Source organism: Fusarium keratoplasticum, chromosome 10 (assembly GCF_025433545.1).
Source record: "Fusarium keratoplasticum isolate Fu6.1 chromosome 10, whole genome shotgun sequence".
In the NCBI taxonomy this organism is placed as follows: domain Eukaryota; kingdom Fungi; phylum Ascomycota; class Sordariomycetes; order Hypocreales; family Nectriaceae; genus Fusarium; species Fusarium keratoplasticum.
Genome location: NC_070538.1, coordinates 453,919 through 476,327, shown reverse-complemented (window position 1 = coordinate 476,327; position 22,409 = coordinate 453,919). Strand labels below are relative to the sequence as shown.

General features: G+C 51.4%; 6 protein-coding genes and 2 pseudogenes across 8 annotated transcripts, besides 2 other annotated features; 5 read left to right on the top strand and 3 right to left on the bottom strand.

Moving 5' to 3' along the window:
- The first annotated feature begins 79 nt into the window (after positions 1-79).
- NCS57_01200400 lies at positions 80-569 on the top strand (annotated as a pseudogene). Its single transcript has 2 exons — positions 80-172; positions 222-569.
- Positions 80-569: a sequence feature.
- Positions 570-646: 77 nt separating this feature from the next.
- Positions 647-1,309, bottom strand: NCS57_01200300 (uncharacterized protein; the record flags this gene model as incomplete). Its single annotated transcript, XM_053061688.1, has 1 exon — positions 647-1,309. One exon carries the CDS (start codon positions 1,307-1,309, stop codon positions 647-649), a length of 663 nt encoding a protein of 220 aa, XP_052908216.1.
- A 2,416-nt stretch (positions 1,310-3,725) lies between these two features.
- NCS57_01200200 (uncharacterized protein) lies at positions 3,726-4,502 on the top strand (the record flags this gene model as incomplete). Its single annotated transcript, XM_053061687.1, has 1 exon — positions 3,726-4,502. The coding sequence occupies one exon, from the start codon at positions 3,726-3,728 to the stop codon at positions 4,500-4,502; it is 777 nt and encodes a 258-aa protein (XP_052908215.1).
- A 503-nt stretch (positions 4,503-5,005) lies between these two features.
- Positions 5,006-6,323, bottom strand: NCS57_01200100 (uncharacterized protein; the record flags this gene model as incomplete). Its single annotated transcript, XM_053061686.1, has 2 exons — positions 5,006-5,281; positions 5,331-6,323. 2 exons carry the CDS (start codon positions 6,321-6,323, stop codon positions 5,006-5,008), a joined length of 1,269 nt encoding a protein of 422 aa, XP_052908214.1.
- Positions 6,324-12,305: 5,982 nt separating this feature from the next.
- Positions 12,306-12,957, top strand: NCS57_01200000 (uncharacterized protein; the record flags this gene model as incomplete). The annotated part of the gene is made up of 3 exons (XM_053061685.1): positions 12,306-12,534; positions 12,603-12,844; positions 12,910-12,957. 3 exons carry the CDS (start codon positions 12,306-12,308, stop codon positions 12,955-12,957), a joined length of 519 nt encoding a protein of 172 aa, XP_052908213.1.
- A 33-nt stretch (positions 12,958-12,990) lies between these two features.
- Positions 12,991-14,841, top strand: NCS57_01199900 (uncharacterized protein; the record flags this gene model as incomplete). Its single annotated transcript, XM_053061684.1, has 3 exons — positions 12,991-13,235; positions 13,490-13,640; positions 14,308-14,841. The coding sequence occupies 3 exons, from the start codon at positions 12,991-12,993 to the stop codon at positions 14,839-14,841; spliced, it is 930 nt and encodes a 309-aa protein (XP_052908212.1).
- Positions 14,842-17,630: 2,789 nt separating this feature from the next.
- NCS57_01199800 lies at positions 17,631-19,219 on the top strand (annotated as a pseudogene). The gene is made up of 4 exons: positions 17,631-18,063; positions 18,117-18,403; positions 18,459-18,580; positions 18,631-19,219.
- Positions 17,631-19,219: a sequence feature.
- An 838-nt stretch (positions 19,220-20,057) lies between these two features.
- Positions 20,058-22,050, bottom strand: NCS57_01199700 (Catalase domain-containing protein; the record flags this gene model as incomplete). Its single annotated transcript, XM_053061683.1, has 10 exons — positions 20,058-20,593; positions 20,646-20,730; positions 20,788-21,075; positions 21,129-21,252; positions 21,305-21,312; positions 21,365-21,457; positions 21,506-21,716; positions 21,761-21,784; positions 21,842-21,971; positions 22,023-22,050. 10 exons carry the CDS (start codon positions 22,048-22,050, stop codon positions 20,058-20,060), a joined length of 1,527 nt encoding a protein of 508 aa, XP_052908211.1.
- Between the last annotated feature and the right edge of the window lie 359 nt (positions 22,051-22,409).

Sequence of the window (22,409 nt, the reverse complement as noted above, 5' to 3'; positions counted from 1 at the left end):
ACTGCCATCCAATACTACAATCATCTCATCCTCTATTCATCCTATATTCTTCTGCCTTCTTCTCTGTCTTACTCCCTAGCTCCTTCATCTACAAGCCCCATCTATCATCATGAGCGGCAGCTGTCTTTGCGGCGAGATCAAATACACCATCTCTGGTGATCCCATTGCCCAAGTGCGTTTCCTGCTCCAACCTGCATTGCAAGTTCGACTAACACCTTCAGGCCCTCTGTCATTGTCTCGACTGCCGACGCATCTCCGGCTCCCTCTGCAGCTTTAACTGGGTCCTCCCCTCGCAGCATCTCACCGTCGTGGACGGAACTCCCAAGACGTACACTAACGCCTCGAATGCCGGCAACGCCGTCACTAGCCACTTCTGCGGCAACTGCGGCACCACCCTCTGGAGAGACGGGCCTGCTACGCAAGGCATGGTCTATCTAAAGGCCGGCACTATCGACAACGAAGACGAGCGCGTCAATGCTAGGGCGCCTGTTGCTGAGATCTTTACCAGGAGGAGGATTGAGTGGGTTCAGCCGATGGAGGGTGCTCAGCAGAAGGTCGACCTCGTGTAGCCGTGGAACTGGGAATGGATTAACTAGAGGTTTCGTTCGCATTATCCCTCATTTTTGGTTCTCAAATGAACTGAGCCCTATTGCCCACTGTCCTTTTCAATCAGTTCCCACACTCTACGTTTCCACTGTTCACTGGTCATGGTCGATTGTGATATAGCCGCCATAGGCCATGACAGGCAGAACATGCGGGAGGCAGCCCCAGGTGCATTCTCCTTTGCCCCGGGGGCTTGTCCACCAGGTGCCAGCGCAGCCGTGACCTCCTCCCAGAGTGTGCGTAGTCCAGCTTCCTGCTCGATGACTAACCACTCGGGAATCGGGGACGGGAGATCATCGTCGGCTTCCGCGACGTGAACTTGGGCATCGAAAGATCGTAGAAGCGCGTCGACGAGGTGTAACCGCACAGTAAGGTAGAGGCTCTTGGCGATAGCTGCCGAGGTAGCAGACCGGTTTCTCAAAAGTCCGTTGAAGTACGTAGGAGGGCTAGAATGCCGGCTAGTGGCCGGCGATACTTGGGAAACCACAAGATCAAGACTTCCCAAGACGCGCCGAACTTGGTCGGCCACATTGATGATGTGCGTTTTGGAGTGATTCACTCCCATTGTGCTCTCGACTTCGGCCAGCAGATCGACTGACGTTTGAACAATTGAGTCAACGGGGCAGAATCTCGGCCAGGCTATCCATGGGTCCTCGAATTCAGTTTTTAGTGACGCAGGGTCAGCCTTTTTTGAGAAGATGTCCATGATCGAGACGGGGGCGTCAGCTGCAGGAAGTGTAGATAAGGGAGGTGACATACTTGTACATGGCGGCAGAATATAAAGAGATTCTGGTCCAACTGCGTATCTAGTCCTCGCTGCACCCTGGACCGAAGCATCGCAAGCGCTCCTTTGGCATGGGGGTGGCATTCTACACCAGTGCCCTGTACTTCTGCACGAGGCAATTGCTGAACCAAGACCTTGCAACACAATTAGCAGAGATAACAAAAATAACCTCAGGAACACAAACCTCAAAGAAACCGAGCACAAAGAGGGACGCCAGAATAGAATCATAACCACCTACCGCCAAGTCCTGCATTGACCGCCTCAACATCGCGATGGCGTCTCCGTAAGCCTGCCTCGCCCGGACCAGGACACCCGACTGATGCAGCAGCCCTGCCCCGCTGGCTAGAGCCGCGGCGTTGAGCGCATGAGAGAAACAGGGGGCGTGTTTCCCCGAGCCGAGAATCGGCAGGGCTTCAAAGATGCCTATGCCCGAGTTCAGGAAGTAGTCATCGTAGAGCTTGAACACGCAGCACAATGTGACGGGGCTTCCAATTGGTGGCTGGGGAGGAGACACCTCGTTGAGGTCGCCGTAATCGCGCCTCCTTCTCTGCTTGTCGACTCTGGCCTGGACCTGTTGCGCAGCGAGGGTATTCTGCTGACGGTGCACCAGTTCCCAGGAGGAGGGATAACCTGGACAGCGCCCGGTTAGGCGCAGGCATCGTTTACAGGAGGGTTTTTGAAGATCGCACTCGTAATGCAGAGTTAATATCTAGTAGGGGTACTCGGCAGACAGAAAGGGGGATGACTGCATACCTTTACTCGACTGTCTTTGCAGGTAAAACAGCCAAGTGATGGCTTTCCGCGGTTTACCATTGTAAAAGTAAGCAAGGCACAAAGTCCTGGGTCTTGAGTTAATTAAACAGTTGATATTGGGAGTTAAGGGAAAGAGAAGAAAGTTCAGGGCGTGTAAAAGACGAGGTGAATTTGAGTTTATGCCTTATGTCAGCGAGCAGAATGACTGAATGAGTGCGCTAGGGTGGCGCTTCCAAAAGAAGCGCCCAGCCACAGTAACAAAGAACGCAGTTCTTGATACATGCCGGCATTGAAACCCAATACCGAAAAACATCATATGAGGTCCTTGGCATGGAGGGAGATAGAATCTAACTCAGTGCTCCGCGGCAATGCCTGGGCTTCTCGAGTGGACAAATCTAGTGAGGACTAGCTTACTACATGCTAAGTATAATATTTATTTGCTTTCAGTATTAAAAGAAACTACTCGTCTTAACGTGCCTTATGAAATAGAGACCACGGTGTTTTACACCTTTGGGGTTTGATGCTGTCCTGTGTTTATAAGTGTGTTCTTTGATCTTGTGTACGACTAAGACGCCATTGAAAAAGAAGAAGGACGTGTTTATTAGTGTGTTGTTTTATATCGTACCCGACGGAGACAAATAAGAAAAGAATGAAATAGAGATACTACTGCTAGTACTGCTGGCTATTCGATAGTACGTGTCGCCACATCAACACCATCGACACATGTTTCTGACGCACACATAGTTATAGGTCATCTATCCAATTGTGTTCCTTTCAAAAGGCGAGAATCATGTAGTTTCTAGTCAAGCAAGAGGCCTCTCTTAGAGGGCACACTGTCCCCGCACGTCCGGCCGAAAGGAATCAGGTCCCTCAGGCAATACCTTTCCCCACGGAATATTTCCATGCGCAGATCCGTTCAATTCACCGTCTTTTACTCAACATTCATGATCAAGGACGACTTAGCTTCATACTAGGTGAACCCAGTGCCCGAGTTGGCAAGAGTCCCGAGACCATCCCACGCACGCAAACTACCTAGGAAATGCGCAATCCCCAAGTCCGACTTTATAGTTGGTCACCTGCCAAGTCGGCATTTTAAACTTTTAGCGTTTTTACTAAGCGCACCATTGAACCCATGGCAGGAGAAGTTGACGGACAAAGCCGACAGCCCCGAAGTCAGAGTTTCAGGAACAAGGTCCTTTCCCCAAAGTAACAGCGGGACTCTTGCAGATTTCCATCAATCGTTTTGTTTGTCCGCCCGGGTCGAGTTTCATTCCGACAGGGTCAGGCTGCCGGGATCGTCCAGGCGTCAACCCCTGACTGGCGGGAAATATCAACCCACGTTTCATAGGGGCCTTGGCATTTACGGGTGAAAGTCCCGATTTAGTAGAAACGGAGCCAGACATGCCACTGTCTTGTTTCGTAAACGCGCCATTGACCGCATGTTTATTGAGTTTTGGCCATAGCTATTTCGATATAGAGACTGTTTGGTTTGTTATATATACGACCAGGGAAATTCCCTCAAGGTCAGTTTCAGCTCACACTCGTCGATTCTGCTCTGTCCCTGGATAATCTGCATCTTGTCAAAATGAAGTTTACTATTTCCACTCTCACGGCCTTGGCCCTTGGTGCCATCCGCGCTGCCGCTGAGCCAACTGTCTATTTCTGTGGTGACAGCACCATGGCCAAGAACGGCGCCAACGATGGATCTACAGATGGCTGGGGCAACTACATTGGCCGATACCTGACTGCCCCTGTTGTCAACAAGGCTATCGGTGGCCGATCTGCCCGCTCTTACTGGAACGAGGGCCGCTTCCAGGAGGTTGCCAACCTCGTCAAGTCTGGAGACATTGTTGTCATCGAGTTCGGCCACAACGATGGTGGTTCTCCTGAGAAGAACGACAACAAGCGCTCTGACTGCCCCGGAGCCGGCAAGGAGACTTGCATCTCGGACGTCACCGGCGAGACTGTCTACACCTTTGTCTTCTACGTCAGCCAGGCTGCCAAGCTCATGACCGCCAAGGGTGCCACCGTCATCCTCAGCTCCCAGACCCCCAACAACCAGTGGGAGACTGGCACCTTCAACTCTGCGGCCCCTCGCTTCGTGGGCTACCAGCAGACCGCCACCAAGGCCCTGGCCTCGTCGAGCGTCACCTACGTCGACCACTTCCAGGCCGTCACCAACATGTACCAGAAGCTGGGCAAGGACGCCGTCAACGCCTTCTTCCCCAAGGACCACACCCATACTAGCCCTGCCGCTGCCAAGGCCGTCGCCCAGGCTTTCGTGCAGGCTGTCTACGAGGAGCTGAACGGCAAGACCAGCCTGAAGCCCTATGTCAAGACCCCCATCACCAAGGTTTACTAGAGTGGGATTCCTGGCGGGTCAAAATGATTTCTTTCTTGTCGATACTTTGGGTGTTTGAGTATAGAACGTGTCTATGAGCCATGATCTTGTATATAACGAGCTACTAGAGTAGCGAAGCCTCTAAAAATATCTGAAGGCTTGGTGCCTACTCTTGCTTGCATTCGTTCACCTATTCATTCTCAGTATTATTGTGAATTTGTTGTGGCTTTTCGAGTCAATTCGGTTTCATCACAGAGCCATGAGGCCGATGATGCACATGCCCCATGTCTACTCATTTGAAGTAAGTCAGGCTCCTGATTCGAAGCACAAATTCGAAAATTGCAACTCAATCATAGCCGAGAATTAGATCACTATGCTGTTGATCACCAATCACAGAACAACACTAGTATCTTGGGACTGTTTTCAACGCAGTTATAATTCCAAAACTAATCTTTTCACTCCCAAACACACTAGTGGCCATCCAATTTTCATTTTAATGTAATAAAAGAATGCTCTAGACACCCTCAAGGAGCCCGAGCCAGGACAGTACCCATCTTGGAGTACGTGTTGCCAGTCGACGGAACAAAGTCTTCGGGTGACAGACGAGCCTGAGGCTGGAAGACGCAGATGATATCACTTCCTCCAAAGGCAAAGTAAGAGATCTCATCACCCTTCTGCAGCTTGTCACCTTCCTTGACAGTCATTTTGACTGAAGAGACCTGAGCCATTCCGATGGGCAGGACAGCAACCTTGCCGAGGATAGGGTTGTCAATCACACAGAGGCCTCGTGTTTGGAGGAACTGGACTATGTTAGCTTGTTAAACTCGGACTATATTTTGATGGACTCACTTGGTAGCCAGGGGTATCCGGAGCATCCGGTCCGCACATGACACGGATCGGCTCACACTTGGAGTTGACCTCGAGGTAGCAAGCACCTTGGATGTTCTTGACCTCAAGAACCTTTCCAGATACAGGTGCGTGCTGTCGGTGGTAGTTGAAAGTGTTCAAGAAGGCATGCATCCAGACACCGCCGTGGAAGCTCTCTGCATACTTGCTGCCCTGCAGCAGCGAGCTGATGGTCCAGGGCAGGTTCTTGATGTAGATGAGGCCATCGGACTGAATGTTGACAATGCTCTGGTTTGGCACCGAGTTGTCGTAGGTACAGTCAGCCGGGTAGACGATGACCTTGTCGTTGTTTTGGTCGGCAATAGGTCGAGAGCCAGGCTTTAGCCTCCGGTAGAAGAACTCGTTGAAAGTTCGGAAGCCACCAGGAGGAACAAGAGCCTCCTTGTAGTCGTACTTGGGTGAGTCCTTGAAGGTCTGGAGTGACTCGGGTGTGATGGATGCTGGTGTATCCATGAAGAGACCAATGAGCTGAGCGTAGACGACGATCCAAGATGACAGCCAAGTGAGCGGCTGGCCAACCTCATTAGGGTTGATCTCAGTCTGGAGGCCCTTCATCGGAGGCTGATCCATGACAAAGTAGAACATGCACAGGATGTTGTAGATATCCTTGCCCTCAAAGTTCTCAGTGGGAGTCCACTTGAGCAGATCGTTGGCAAAGATGAGAAAGGATCGAGCATCATGAATCTTCAACTTGTCCATGAACTCGGGGATCTGCTCATAGGCAACAGACACGGCCTCATCTAGGGCTCCGGGCTCGGCCTTCTCGAGGTAGCCCATGAGGAGAACGATGACGGGGTTGAAGTGGATGGGAATCTCCCCGGGGACGGGAACCACGGGGGGAAGGAATCCCTTTCCGACGCGCCCGATGGGGGAAGCGAAAGAGGGAGGCGGCTGAAAGCCGATCTCGGTATCGGGGGCGGTGGGAAGGCCAGACATGGTGAAAGTTCAAGGGGTCAGGATGATGGATGAAGGAGAAGTGATGATGAAAGGTGATCCGAGTGGTTTGAGGAAATTGAAAGACTGGAAGTTCCCGAGGTTTATATAGTCAAGAGATACATCTCATATGGTCCGAAAAAGGGGTGTAGATAGCTGGGAGCTATCCACGGGCACTAGGTTCCTCCCGACGGGCGTGTTTTCTCATTTCGGTTCATCGGCTTGCCAGTGTCTCAGAGCTAGCTAATCAAAAAGCTCTGTAAAGAATGCTGCGCCGCCGAGCTGTTGATCAGCGAGCTATCCGTGTCTTACAACCCCGCGTTTGTGTCTCACGACCCCGCTTGACTGTTGATATTTGTGTCAACATATGCTGTGCGATGAAGATTGAAAGCAGGACGACAAAGAGGGAATGCCGAGAGATGGACCTTCCGGATTTATTCAGGTACAGGATGGAGGCGGTGACTCTCGGATCCAGCTCTGAGCTTTGTCTACATACATCCAACAAGCTCATAGCAACGGGGTATCTGCATCCACGGTGAACATGAATTTCCTCGAGCACGATTGATATTCGCCATGTCGTAAAGCAATTACTGATACCCCATATGAAGCATGCTCATCAAGGTTACCAAGCAACCCCCTTTGCGGAACGAACCTATAATGTCTCACGGGAGCTCGGTGTCTCGTCCGAGCTGCAGACATGTGCTGCAAGATACACCCAAGAAGCCCAAGCGGGCTCCAATAAAAGGCCGCTTCAAGGCACGCACAGCAGCCTCAACGTCACTACCGACAGATGAGCTGAGCAATCTCATTCCCAAACTGAGCTCTCTGCTTTCAGATCTGCGGTCGTGAAAGGCCATGTTTCACTTTCCTTGAGAATATCGCCATGTTTCTGCACTAGACCTCGTCTTGGTTTCACTTCCAACCAGTCACTACGGAATCAGACTCGGGTCGGTGGATCTCGGTTTTCTTGTTGTGATGAGAATGGCATGATGCTTGCGTGTTTAGACTCAAGCCCTCTGGACTAGCCTGGTACTTATCCAAGTAACGGTTGATTCAAGCTTCATTGTGTAGCTTCCTAGGGGATGATCGGCGTAGTGTACTCCACTGCGTCAAACTAGTCATAGGCCGAGACATTTGCTTTGTACTCGAGTGCTATCAGCCGAAGACGGGGCAAGACCTTAACCCTATCCATAGAAGGTTAGCTAGTGTTACTGCAATGTCACATGTATGCAGCATGGCAGTCCCCTCGTCGCCAGATTTGGTCTTCGAGTAATAGCCCAAAGTATTTCATTGTAGATTACCTAAGTAGAAGTACTCCAAAGGGAAGATAAGATCTCGTGAAGGAGATTTCTTTTTGCCATATGTTGCTCTTCTTCCTATACGAGCTGGAGTAACTTTCCTGCACCATAACTATTCAAGCAATCCCAAAGACACATCACTAGACAAACCTCTATTAGATAGAGTTCAAGGGAATCTATTGGCCATTCGCATATGTGATAATGCACTCGCAAAACCCTATCCTCGGCCATTTGGCGAAATGGGGTTAGTATTGGTCCAGCTCGGCCCATTAAGGTTCCGGAAACTTAACCCCAACTCTATACCAGAAAGGTTTGTTCCTATCTTAGAACCCAGTTTGGAGTCACTACTGACTAGAAAACGAGATGCATGTGATTGTATGTCCCTCGATGTACCGGATTCCCTCGTTAGAGTCGATACTAATGGCTCGATGGTCACATGTGCGATGAGCCAGGCATGGAGTGTTACGAAGGTTAATAATGAACAATATGTTCGTAGACGTATTCATGGTTCTTTCAGAACTCCCGAGACAGGTCATACGGGCTGTGCAGCCACGCCGAGACGGGCCTTGAACGTTGACTGATCCAGCAAGCGAGAAGACATACTTGCTGAGTGACTAACCCATATTTCTCGCAATCATTAGTCAATAAGAACTCTTTACCTGAATTAGGCTTCAAAGAGAGCACCAAGTGAGATATTTGAGTTGCAAAGGGCCTCACACTTTGTGAGGCTTAATACCAGCTAAAGTGTCAGAAGTCTTCTTTAGTTTGCCGACCAGTAAATGACAACATGGTCTAAAGTTTTATATTTTATTAGTATATTTTATATCTATACTTGCATACTTCTATGATAAGTGATATCGAAGGATTTCTGCCGTTCTAGCGTCTCATTCATGTCTTCACTCGTGCCGCACTCCTCAAGTATGTCTCGACTTTTCACCCGAGACCGGCTTGCTCTCCTGGGAGGGGATGAACAATAAGATAGCTGAGGCGGTTGAAAAAGGCACCGTGCCCATGGGAACTGATACAAGCTCAGCCTGTGACTCCAAAAGGACTTTTCCATCCCCGAGAAGCTACCCCCGCACCGACACTCCCTTTTATCCCGCCACCCACGCCGGCGTACATTATCCCCCAGCTCACCGTCACTCACTGTGCAGAGCTGAGGATTGTGATAAATAAGATGAAAGTTTATGCCCGAGGGTAGCCTGCCTCGAGAGAGCTGATGCCAGCTGGGAGCTATCCAAGCACGGAGGAGGTTAGGCGGGCAGTTGTGCCTGTCCGTCTACTCTTGGTGACGATGACGGCGACCAACTGCATCCTAAACCAGGACCCTGGCTCTTGCTCTGTCATTCGTGAGCAAGGTGTCGCCTTTCAGCTGGTTTGAAGTTGGATTAGACACTAATGGTACGCCAGAAACTTGAAATCTGAAGCTGTTCCCGAAACTCGGCCTATCTGAAAGGAGATGCCGGTTCTCTGAAGAAGGGTTGCTCGATTCTCGGCCATTCGACGCAAAATCCTCTCACTGCCAGACATCGGCTATCACTCAAAGTCACCGAAGAAAAGTATGGGGCCCCATAGGGACACGCCTAGGCGCGCCTCCACTCGCGAACGCGTAGGCGTGCAGATTATGTCAGCCCTCAATTTGGCTTAAACCCCACAGTCGCAGTTTCAGGGGCTCCGTCTGTTGCTGCCACTGCTGAACACAACTACAGTCTCCAGGAGCGGGCTTCCGCTATGGCCCAAGCAACATTTCCTGATGATGTGCTCCCGCCGGAGGGTACATACGATTCACGAGAGGCTCTACTCGCAGCTATCAACGAATGGGCAGCACCCAGAGGATACGCATTCATAACTGGGAGGTCTTCGCGATCAACTAGTGGAAGGCAGATTGTTACATACGCATGTGATCGGTGGTGTCGTCCACCTAGCGCCTCAAAAGATCGCCAGCGCAAGACTACTACACGAGGAACCAATTGTCGGTTCTCAATCATTGCGAAGGAATCCCTGGATAAGGCGACCTGGTCTTTAAGGCATCGTCCAGACAGCCGATTTTCCTTACACAACCACGAGCCAAGCTGGCACAAATCGGCTCATCCAGTCCATCGGCAGCTCTCTGATGCGGACAAGTCAACAGTCAGCCGCCTTACGAATGCCGGGGTAGCGCCAAAGGATATCAGGACTTATATCCGTCAGAACTCGAACACCATTGCAACCCAGCAAGATATCTATAATCGTATCGCAGATAGCAAACGAGAGCTGTGTGAGGGACAGAGCACTATACACGCCTTTGCTAACCAGCTGGATAAGGAAGGGTTCTGGAACCGGATGCAGCTTGATTCAGATGACCGAATCACGGCAGTGTTATTCGCCCATCCAGAGTCATTGGCATACCTCCAGGCTTATCCAGACCTACTTTTCCTGGACTGCACATACAAGACGAACAAATATGGGATGCCACTCCTTGATATGATTGGCGTTGATGCCTGCCAGCGATCCTTCTGCATCGCCTTTGCATTCCTTAGTGGCGAGACTGAGCAGGACTACCTATGGGCCTTGGACCGGCTCAGGTCCCTGTATGAACTCTGCAATACAAGGTTTCCATCTGTTATCTTAACAGACCGCGATAAGGCTTGTATGAACGCCGCAGAGATCTGCTTTCCATCTTCAATCTCGCTGCTATGCCTATGGCACGCGAACAAGGCAGTCCTCCGCTATTGCCAGCCGACATTCGTGCGCCACCAACAAGGATCGGAGGCCTATCAGCAGGGTCTGAGCGATTGGAGTGAGTTTTTCAACCACTGGCACTCAATTATGAAGTCACCAGACGAAGAGGCCTTTGATCAGCGCGTACAAGAGCTTGAAAGGCGCTACCTACCGCAATACATTGAAGAGGTTGGCTATATCAAGGCCAATTGGCTCGATCCATACAAGGAAAAGCTGGTGAAGGCTTGGGTTGATCAGCACCCTCATTTTGGTAATGTAGTTACCTCGCGGGTTGAGGGTATCCATGGGCTCCTTAAGAGCCACCTCAAGAAATCTACGCTGGATCTCTTCGAGGCTTGGAGGGCTATGAAGCATGCGCTTCTTAATCAATTAGCCGAACTGCGATCCAACCAAGCGAGACAGCAAATGAGAATACCAATTGAGCTCTCTGGATCACTATATAGTGCCATACGTGGCTGGGTATCTCACGAAGCTTTACGCAAAGTTGAAGAACAGCGGAAGCTGCTCTTGAAAGAAAACCTGCCTAGTTGCACCGGCGCATTCTCTCGATCTCACGGCCTCCCTTGCGCCCATACTCTCAAGGCTCTACAAGAACAAGGTCAAGCCCTTCGCCTAGAGCATTTTCACACGCATTGGCACCTCAATCGCCATGGTGTTCATCAGTTACTACTAGAGCCTCGGCATCGACCTGATCGAATAGCCGCCGGTTCGACTACTGGTAGACCGCAATCAAGCACCCAGAGAGAGCCAAGTGCATTCGAGGCAGTTCAGGCAACAGTACGGCCAAAGGCACAACCCAAATGCAGCAGATGCCACCAAGTAGGTCATAGAATGACTTCAAAGGCATGCCCTCAGCGATACGAGGAACTTTTGCAGTCGTCAGCATCGTCGGCGCAGGTAGGGGCAATGCCAGCGGCGTTGCCGTCGGCATTATCAGGGCAGGTACGACCAGTGCCGACGACATCTTCATCAGCACCATCTTTGCAGGCAGGGGAAGCTCTAAGACCAATGTCTTCAGGGTCATCAGGGCAGGCAAGGCCAATCAGGGATAGTGCTAGCTGCATTGTTGTTAGTATCGACGACACAGACAGTACAGTGCCGGCAGCATCATCATCAGCACCGTCGGCTCAGGCAAGGATGGTGCCGGCACCTAGGTATGATGACCCGCGGGCTATCTATCAGAGATATGTTGCTGCTCGAGATGCCTGGTACAAGGCGCAGCCTCGTGGCAGTATTAAAAACCAACCAGCAATATCGGAGGGCGCTAGGTCTACCTCTGCGGTATGACAAATCAAGCTATCAGTGGTGTCTCGATTGGAAGCAGATGGGCAAGCGCTGCGATACGCCAACTGGCTCTAGAGATTGGACTAAAGAGGAGATGATGGCCTACCTAGATTGGAGCAAAGCAGAAGATGACCGGGTCGAGGCTCAGGTAGCCACGGAGATGGAACGCATGCCTTTTTTCTAGTAGAAGAGGTATGTGTGATATTTGGGAGGCGGCAGCGGCAGATGGCGAGGCCCAGCAGGCTATTTATTCAGGTAGATAATCAACTATTCCTCACCGTTCGGGATCATAGGATTTTAGTACTCAGTAGTAGTAGTAGAGTTTATAGGATTTTAAGAACTACCTCAGAACTCGGAATTACAGCTGTGCGGGGTTTAAGCCAAATTGAGGGCTGACATAATCTGCACGCCTACGCGTTCGCGAGTGGAGGCGCGCCTAGGCGTGTCCCTATGGGGCCCCGAAAAGTATGGGTTGATTACCTAATCTAAAGAAGAATCCATGGCTGCTGCCAGGTGGTGTTGGGGCTGAGTAAGGGCGGTCGCTCCTTCCCGAACCAGGTGCCTACCCATCACGTGAGATTTTCGTCGACGCAAAATGTCTTCACGAATGCATCTTCTCCTTCATCCCTCATCTTATCAGGACATTGAATCATTTGGCGGCACCCTCCCAATTTGATATACAATGTCGCAAACCTTCATCGATACCACCAGTGCCGCGGTCCCCTTTCCGTTTTCGGATTGGGAATGCCCTCAACCTCCCAAGCCGCCCTCTCCACCACCCACTCCACCACCGCCGCCGCCCTATTCATCGCCGCCCTCTCCCCCGGCTCCTTCTCCCGCGACTCCTCCTCCCTTGCCGATCGTGAATCAATCCCTTGTCGGAGTGCCTTCTGGGCCTTTTTCGCTTCGCCGTGAGCCGCCCGGTAGGACTCCAGAAGTCCTGAGACGTATCGAGTACCGCAGACTGACTTGCGTTCAGTCTCCGCCAACGAGAACGATGCCGAGGACAGGCTGGAGCTCCTCTGTGAGTTCGCTAGGGAGGAGAACTTGGGTACCGTTGTGTCCCATCTCCGCCGCAACTCGGAACTGAATTGGAGCATCCTCTTTTCGGAGTTGAAGGGGGACCAAAACTGTCTCGTCCCTGGGATGAAGTGTGGCGGCATCTGGAGCCACACCGACAAGGTTGCCGCGAGGAAGCACTACAGCAATCGAGCGCATCTTGTATGTCTCATCAATTCATGACATATTCATTTGTTATCCGCATGATACTAACATATTCGATGTAGGATTGGGACCGCAAGATGGCCCCGAGAGGCCGCTCGTCTCCCCCCTGAAGCCCCCCCCCGCGTCGCGATCTTCGACCTACAATGGTCACCACCTTTTCGCCGCCCCCTGGCTCGCAGGCCCCTTCCTCGCCGGAGGTAGAGATGGAGTGGGAGCCCACGACTTCCGAAGATGTCGCTCCCAGGCTCCCTCTAGATAGGGGTACCGTAATCCCAGACTCTCAGGAAGACCAAGACGATGTCTTCTCGCCTCTGCCTAAGGGCACCATGATCCCCGATTCGGAGGAAGACTCAAATATGACGTTTACACACGTTCTGGCCAAGAGATTGTATGATCAATACCAGGTACTGAAAAAAAAAACATGGTCTAAGGATTATCCTCTTTTAGTATGTATTTAAGGCTTGTATTAAGATAATACTTATTACATAATTTTTAATTCTTTAGATAAGACTCTTTTCAACACCAGAAGCCCAACAGTGACACATCGTCCAAGCATACACCGTTCTTATGTCTGCTCTTTGAAATGTTCCCATGAATGTTTTTTGTTTCGCTCTTATCCTACAAAACATGGTTAGTGAACAGGAACGAGGTGAAATGCCTCTCATACATTCATCCCCTCAGACTTATCCACCAGATGCACCTCTCAGATCTTGGAGCTGAGAACGAATCCGACATCCGGGCCCTGGTTCTGAAGCCCACAACACTTCTTCCCGAGCCGCCAGCTACGTTCCGGGTAGACTATTTCCCATTCATGATGAAAAGGACATTAATGGTCCACCCCGATGGTGTCACTGGGTGCGCCGCTGTCGCCTACACAGAACGCCCATGTCGGCATACCGAGCATCGCGGCTGTTGGCCTTCCATCCTTGTATCGCCACTCAGCCAACAAGCGTATCATAGCTCTCCCAACCACCATTGCCAAGCTGAGCTTCAACCCAATTCATTCCATAATGGATGAAACGCAAGTGCTCTGTGGGGATGAAGCTTAAGCGCTTGGTGGACTCCAGTATGTCCCTGGGCCAAATGCCACATCGTAGTTTGGTCCAGACTTTTTTTCTGGGACCATCTGGACATTTGAGTGCGTCCCTGGTCTTGACACAGACTCTTTGTCCCTGAGACCTTGGGCCTTGCGTTTAGATCTCGAGCTCACGCTCCCTTTACAGCATTTTGTTTTCCCAGACAAGCTGGAGACCTGGGTCCAGAAGATACGGCGCCGGAGAGAATGACTGGTGTATATTTGCGTCTGGGACAAAGCTGAACTGTACGTTGGTGATGATGGGTCTTGCTATTATGAAGGCATGCCGTTGGAGAACGAAGCCCATCTCATACCCCCAAGCGCCATTCCCAACATCCTCACGCGCGCATTAAGTAATCCAGCAAACCGGCTCATTGCCATATAGGATCCTGTCGTGCCCGACCTTGTGGTGCAAGGCATCATCGCTCGCCTTATGCAAAAGCCCAAGCTATGTCACGTAGCTTGGGGAAGGGCCTTGGAAGGACTGGAGGCCATGGCCGCTGCTGCCGCTGGTCCACTGGACGCTCTTGGTATTCTGGAGGAGTTGAATAATGCCAAGGACAATTGCGAAGGCGACTGGGAAACATTGGCGGAACCCGCGCGAGCCGCTTCTGACGATACTGAGGTCCTTCTCGTGGAGCCCAGAGTCACCAAGTGGGTAGCCCAGTTTATGTGCTGCCTGATTGGAGTTGATGCTGATCCACAATCCGACGAGAAGTGGTGGACAGGAGACAGCCAACCCAGAGAAGCGGCTGCAGCCGTGGGTGAAGATCTCTACATGCGTATCGACCAGACCTTTCGTCGACTCATGGCTGGACATGTGGTCAAGGTCACTCGCACGGCCCCGGGTCTCACACCTGCAGCCGAGGCCGAGCGCGATGCAAAGGCGCATGATTTGGCTGGCAGAGCCCTTGCATAGCTGAAGCCCTTCCTTGAACTATAGCAGAACGGGCTAGTTTTGCTCTTCATGATAGGGGATATTGCCATTCTTGAGAGTTAGGTCCGGCAAATGGGATTTGGGTACCGTCTGGAAGCTTCCAGAGTGGGACGAGCGTGAAGGGCTTTGAGCAAGGCATGACGATGGGGCTTGATCTTTGTGACATTTTGAGAGGGCGGATGGGCTGGACTTGAGTCGTTTATTGAGGGGCTCGAAGGAGAGTATAAGAAAGGGCATTGATCTCTTTCATACCTGGGAGGATTGCGCCGGACTGGGATGTCCGACCTGTGAAGCCCATACATATTGCAGGTTTATGGGCCTTGATGGCCCACCTAGAGATGGCTATTGTGGATGGATGGAATGTTGTCTGTCCACTCTACCGGGTATGGGTAGAGAGGGGATGCGGGCGACGCGTCAAAGTCTTGTAAGGCGTGTGCGAGTCGCGCGTCATGGTTAGTGATATGAGATGCGAGGGGGTGGTCTGTGGCGCGGAAAGCAATGAGCTCTGCCGCTCTCTCAATGGTTTGCTGCCGGGATAAGCGAGGGGGGCATTGGTCCTCGGCTTATACGATCTCCGCGTGTTTCCGTGCTCCGCGAGAGACGGCGCGTTGGAAAAAAAGGACGAGTAAAAGATGGAGACAATGATTGGATTTATAGACAAAAGAAATCTGGTTCGCCTGGTGTTAGGAGTCACCATGAAGGTTATGGTTATAGTAGTCCCTTTGTCATAACTTCCTACCTACCTAGTTCTGCTATTTTGAGATACGCAATTGTACTACTGCTACTGGTTTGATTGACGGAGAGTGCCTTAGCGGAGTCATACCTTCATTCTTGTAGTGACCAAGTCTTTGCCCAATGTCCCCTTTCTCGGCGGTAAATTTGGCCCATTAGAGAACCCCCCATCATCCAGCAGTAGGGCGTCAGGAAGAGACGTTTCTAGCGCAAAAATTATAAAATAGTAATCATAAAAAGATGTAATACTCTCAAAGTATATAATAAAACTTTAGATCTTTTGTCGTATTTTTAGTATCACCCTTAGAGCAGGATATTGGTAAGTATCTTCATTTTCATCAACCTACGTGTCCTCCTGGTGAGAACCCCCACCGCATGGATTACGACAACTACCGATCTCCGACGCCCATGTTGGCGGCCCCTACCCCACCTTCAGACGGAGAGGTCAAGGTCATGGATCTTATCATCCTCCAGGCTGCTGCCACCAACCTGAGAGACAACAGGGATGTTGGCGAGATCGAAGAGCATGTCCTAGGGCTACTTCAGTAGCTCCAACAACCACTCACTGTCCGCTCTCCTGCTGAGGTGATGCTGCTGCGTATTGAGGTGGCCACCATTCGGCTTCAGACTGAACTTGATCCCTCTCAGCTTGCTGAGATGCCCTCACAAGGCCACAACGAAGGGTCCGGGACCCCCGATAACCCTCTTGTGATACGGTATTGGGTTTTGGTGCCGTCATGTATTATAGCTGTATCTTTTGCTGTTATGGCTGACCGTCTCTCGCGGACTCGTCATTGAAGACAACAACAACAACCCTCTTGTGGTAAACGCCCCCTCCCGCTAGCCAGGCGCCTGTCACTGGCTCGACTCTCCTTACCTCTGCTGCCACAGTTACTGCCCCTGCCTCAACGGTTCCTGCCTTCAATCCCGACCTGGCCTCTGCCACAATGTCAGAAGTCTTCCAATGTTCGGAGAATCAGGCTCGGTCGATGGCGTCTCGATGGCGTCTCCAAGCTACACGGAGAAGTATGCAGGGAACGGGGATGAAGGACGAAAACGTCCCACCCCCGATTCTGGCCCCTTCGCGACCCTCCCAAAGTGGGAACACATCGAGGAGACGCTCCCCGCAAAACCCCGACTGGCTGACAACATCCTTGGAAGCCGACAGGGCCACCCGCCCCAGTGGAAGATATTGGAGGGGATGTTTTTGAGGCTCGCATGATTACAACTTGAGTGTACTGCAGTTCTGTGGCAAGGCTGGGGACACTGTGGGCTCAAATACCATTGTCTACTATTCCATCAAACTTCAAAGCAATATTTCTGCTTTGAAGCATCGACAAGAACCGGCATGGTGGTTTCGAAGGGGCGGCATCAATGGCCAACAGGCTCAGCTTCTCGCAGCTCAGTCATGCCCAGGCCGCCACACTTTGGTGACTGTCGCACGTGCCAACCTGGCCCGCCATTCAAGAGTTCCCAACGGTAGATGGCCCGATCTAGATGAGCTTGAACTACCGGCATGCGCAATGAGCTGAACTTGGACGGTCCGCCTGCTGTAAGGCGACGTATTCCTGTTTCGCGCAAGCCAGCCTGGGGACTTCATTTCCAGGAACATGACATGCCTCCTACACTGTACGAAAAGCTGGGGACTTTACTCGAGCGCATCCTCACGACAAGTTCAATATGACGGCACTAATGTTTGTAGCTTAACGCTGCGTTGACATCGTAGAGCACGCGGATTGCGTGTTGAAGTCTTTTGCCACCACAATGAAGCTCCCCTTGTCGTATTTTTTTTCGTTCTATAACGTTAAGAGCTAGCTTAGGGCTTTTCCTTTATCACAAAAAACGGCTAGCCCCGCATCCTCATTAGTGTAGGTAGGTCCCTGACTCTGCGCCCCGAACTTTAAGCTTTCCCTTAATTACATAAGATAAGACAGCCACCCTCCATACTTCTCTTTAACAAGCCTATATTAACACTGTCGCCCGCCGTTTAAGAGTCCTCATTCATTTTCACTTCACAGCCCACGCGGCCTTTTAGGGCAATGACACCGCCAAACACCCAGAAGCCCAGCCCTCCGCCGAAAGAATACGCCTTCGTGACGCCTCATCAGCATGGCGCCCGAAGCCATGCCATGCGGGAGCATTGGAGGCAGCGAAGACACAAGAAAGATCTCGTCAAGAGGCAACGAGAAAACCGACCACAACATGTATTGCTTCCAACCCCTTCAACGAGTGAGGCGACCGACTCGCAGCCCTCGACCGAGACGACCGACACAAACCCGGATAGCACGGTTTTAGCCGGTGGAGGGATGTTTGATCCTATCATGTTTGGGAATGACATGGACTCAATGATGAACGGAGTGCCTGGCCAAGCAATGTCTGGGATGAATCTCGCGCTAGGATCGGCTCGACTGGATCCCTTTGATCAGTTTCCAGTGGAGCTCACAAGCCAGCATCACAGGCTTCTCCATCACTGTGAGCGATGTGAAACAGCGCCGTTCTTGGGTCTAATCTGATACAATCTATAGGGTTGAGCACGTATGCGACCATGATGTTTGACGACGTGCACAGCCAGGCCTTCAATCCGATGCGCGATGTCTGGTGTCCGCTTGACCTGTCCAACGCGGCATCTTTCAATGCCATCATGGCCCACTCAGCTGCCCATCTAGCTCGAATGCAGGGTCTCCGCCAATCAAAGGAAGCGCTGAAGTTCAAGGCTGAAGCGGTGCGGATTGTACAGGTTTGGATGGATGATCCGGAGCGTGCTCTCAGCGATGATGTCCTGGCCGCCGTCTTGCGCCTGCTGACTTATGAGGTACGACAGGAATGAGGAATGCTTCCCACTTGAATACTGATATATTCTTTGACAGAGATATTGGGGAACCGAAGCTGAATGGCATGTACACTATAATGGCCTCTCAAACTTGATCAAAGCTCGTGGTGGGATAGAAGCACTTCAGAGCAACTGGCGGCTCGGGCTCACGACATTCTTGTAACAGCACCATTCAATCCTCGTTTCTCATAATAACTGACACTTGTAAGGGTCTCGCTCATGTCCAAGCCGTCGTGGTTTGACTGCTCCAATCAGATCGAGGAGCTCTCCAGCCAACATCTGGACGCCCACTTGCATCCCATCCTGGGCGACACGGTCAATCTTCACCGCATCCGTTGCTTATGGCTGCTGTCATTTGTCCAGGATGTAGGAACCTTTAGAGTTAATTCGCCAGATATTTACGCTCACGGGGCAAGCCTGTTCCCCGCCATCAAGGAGGCACTGGGTCTGCTAAAGTTGCACCTGAAACAAAACGAAGCCGGCTCGGTGCGACAGGATGCCTGCACCAAGCCCGAGTTTACGAGGCTGGCGTGCCTGTTCTTCATTTGCATCCTGCTGCAACAGTCGACCTCTAACTTCAGTCATGCTACAGACCTGTCTGGTCACAGATCCTACGACACTCAGTTGGTCTCGTACTTGAACATGTTCCTCGACTCATCAAGACCCCAGTGGCAAGGGTCTATCAACAATCTCTACACGGCCCTGTTCTCTACTTTTGACGCGAGTGCAAGAACGGGGCTCAACATGGAGTACATCCGGAACATGACGGGGGTAATGGCTTCCATGACTGGTGGTGTGCGGTATGGAGTTGAGAGATGCCTGTTGAACATTCTTTGTCGCACTGAGAGCAACGGATTTGATGCATTTAATGAGGAGTGGACGCCAGATTCATTACTATCACAAATACCCCCTCAATGATACAAAGTTGGACACACCAATCTGCATTAGCTGCCACGCGAGGTGCTTCGATGGCTTGGGTTTCATTGTGAGTTGACTTTTGGGACAAGCCAAGATAAAGCGGTGACGGGGATGCGTATCCAGGCGTCGAGTTCAGCTGGCCTCATCACCTTGTCACAACTCGTAGATGCGTTGCCTCATTTCTTAGTCTCACCCTTGGCCCCACCCCAAGTGTCGCCGTTGATACCTGATTGGCGAGAGGGGTTCTGCGCCCACAATCAGAGTGACGATGATGGCTTGACTATGCCCTCTTGTGGAAGGACTACACAGCCAATAGCATCACAGAGAAAACAGAGTGAGTCGGGCCGACGGTGTGCCACAGCCTCTTGGGATTCTTGACTGACTCTTGACAGTCACTGCTATTGTCTTTTAATATTGAACCCAGTGTTTTGGAGAAGTCATTGGCAAGAACAAGACTGTGAGAGTACGACTGAATTCTCACAACTCAAGATTAAAAGTGTCTGCGTGAAATGCTTTGGCACAATAACCCCTGTCTGAACCTTGTGTTGTAGAATATCGACTCCCTTCAAGGCTGTCTTGCATCTCGATATCCGCAACCGCCTACTCCGTATCCCATCTCTGAATCATGAAAGCCTTCACCATTTGATTCTTTTGCATTCTTCATCGCGTCTATGAATGGACCGCATCGATACGGAGCTAAGCTCTGGATCTGATGAGCTCAACTGCCTCGCGGATGCGTGCACCCAGATCCGAGTCGACCCGTGAAAAGAGATCTGCAGGTAAAATCAATTAGCGAGAATACAATGATTAGCCCGTGTGGCCTCGACTTGCCATAAGCCATGCTCCGCAGCTTGTCATTCTTGACGTTTGCGATGTTGTCGGCAACATTGTCAATGAATCTCTCCTGATGCCCCTTATCCCTCCCCAGAACTTTCCAGAGCCCAGTTGCCTGCTCAAAGTCTTCAGGCCCGACTGTGGTGGTGAAGTTGGAGACCTCTCCAACCCATTTCTCGTGGTTGGTAAAGGTGGGCGAAATCGTCCCTCCAGCGGCTGTCGTCCTGAATGTGGTGGGCTTGAGCATGGAACCGATGTAGTTCGGGTCGTCGCCGTAGTTGGTTCCAAAATTCATGAAGCCGTCTCGCTGGAATGGGCAGTACACTGGAGACTTTGCAGCGTTGGTTGGGAGCATTTGGTAGTTTGTTCCGAGTCGATAACGGGCGGCGTCGGGGTACGAGAACATGCGGGCTTGCAGCACTGGATCGTGTCAGCGTGTATTCCAACTACTAACTGCTGCTGTATTACTTACCTGGGTCAGCAGATGGCGCCCATCCTGGAACCATGGTCGAAGGCGAGAAGGCAGCTTGCTCAATATCGGTAAAGTAGTTGCGCGGCTATCCAAATTCGAAAAGTCAGCATCATTGATAAACCCAACCGGCTTCGAGACTCACGTTTTCGTTCAAGGTCAACTGTGCAATCTTGCGAAGAGGAAAGTCCCCGTGTGGCCAGACCTTGGTCATATCGAAGATGTTCCACTTGTAGTTCTCGGCCTGCTCAGGACTCATGACTTGCACAAACACGTCCCATTTCGGATATTCTTTCTTCTCGATCGCTTCGAAGAGGTCGTGTACGAGATGGTCGGGGTTTTCACCCGCGATTTTCGTAGCGGTCTTTCGATCGAGGTTCTTGACGCCAAGCTGGCTCTTGATGTGCATCTTGATGTAGCTGAAAGAACCATCCTGGAGCAACACGCGTTAGGTGAGTATGGAAGAGACAGATTAGGGAGACGGACATCCTTGGTCAACTTGTAAGTGTGGCCGCTGTAGGCATTCATAGTACGGAGGGAAGCTGGAGTGCCGCGGTCGCTAAACAGATGCATGAGCTCGTGGATGCCTTCAGGATTGCCGACGTGGAAACTAGTAGAATGTCAGCTGTGCCTATTTTTCGGGATACATCACCCTAGCATACTCCCAGAACTAATGCCATGTCAGTATCGAGCGAGAGTCACTGGGTCAAATCAGGGCATACCATATCAGCATCCGGCATATTGGTCTTGGGATGTCGCTTGTGAGACCGGTTCAGAGACGGAAACTTGACAGGATCCCTGATGAAAAAGACGGGCTTTCTACGTCAACTCCGAATCTTCTTTTTGTGGAAAGGATCGCGTACCGTGTTGTTGAATACAAAATCAAGATTGCCATCGTCGGTGTAGAGCTTCATCGCCCAACCGTGCACATCGCGAACTGTATCAGCGGATCCTCGCTCAGGCCCGACAGTCGAGATGCGAAGAAGACACTTGGTCTTCTTGCCGATGGCGCTGAGGAAGTTGGCCGAGGTAAGGTCGGAGCAGTCATCTGTAACTTCGAGTTCGCCGTATGCGCTGATTTTGTCAGAAGGATCTTCGAGAGAGTATAAGGGGCATACCCTGCTGCTTTCGCGTGAACAACACTAGATAGAGAGTTAGTTAGAGATAGAATGGTAGATCATATTTGTCGATATGCCTACCGTTCAGGAATTCGCTCGCGAGCAAAATGTGCCAAGGTCTCGAGCAGCTGTGTGTCCTGAAGCAGGACGAGCCCTCCGCCGGAGCCATTCCGCAACTGGACACTGGTTGCGTTGCTAGGCTGGGGGCACCCTGCAGAACGCTGAGTTGCTTTTCTTACAGCCCTGAGACTCGGGGGCTTACCTTCGGCCAGGGTGTAGACTGGGGCCATGTTGGTCAACGTTCAAGGTAGCTTTTGGTGGAGATTGGAAAGGGGGGTTGAATTCAAGCTAAAGCTGGAGCTTGGAATGGAGCTTCTTAACATGACAGCTGCCATCATCTTTATAACTAATCACCTCCATCTGATTCATTCCCTGGAAGTGCCTACAACAGTTGTCATCTGCCGGAAATGGTAGAAGTGACGTAACTGATGCTTCCAATCAACACGGAATGGCGGCATATCAGGCAAGACGTTGCTGATGTGCTGGCAGCAAGGGCGGGAAGACGGCATGAGGGCAAAGACGATCATGTCTCTCCTACCAGGATGTTAATTCGTGGTGTAGTACTACCCAAAGGAGCCAAGCTCGGGTG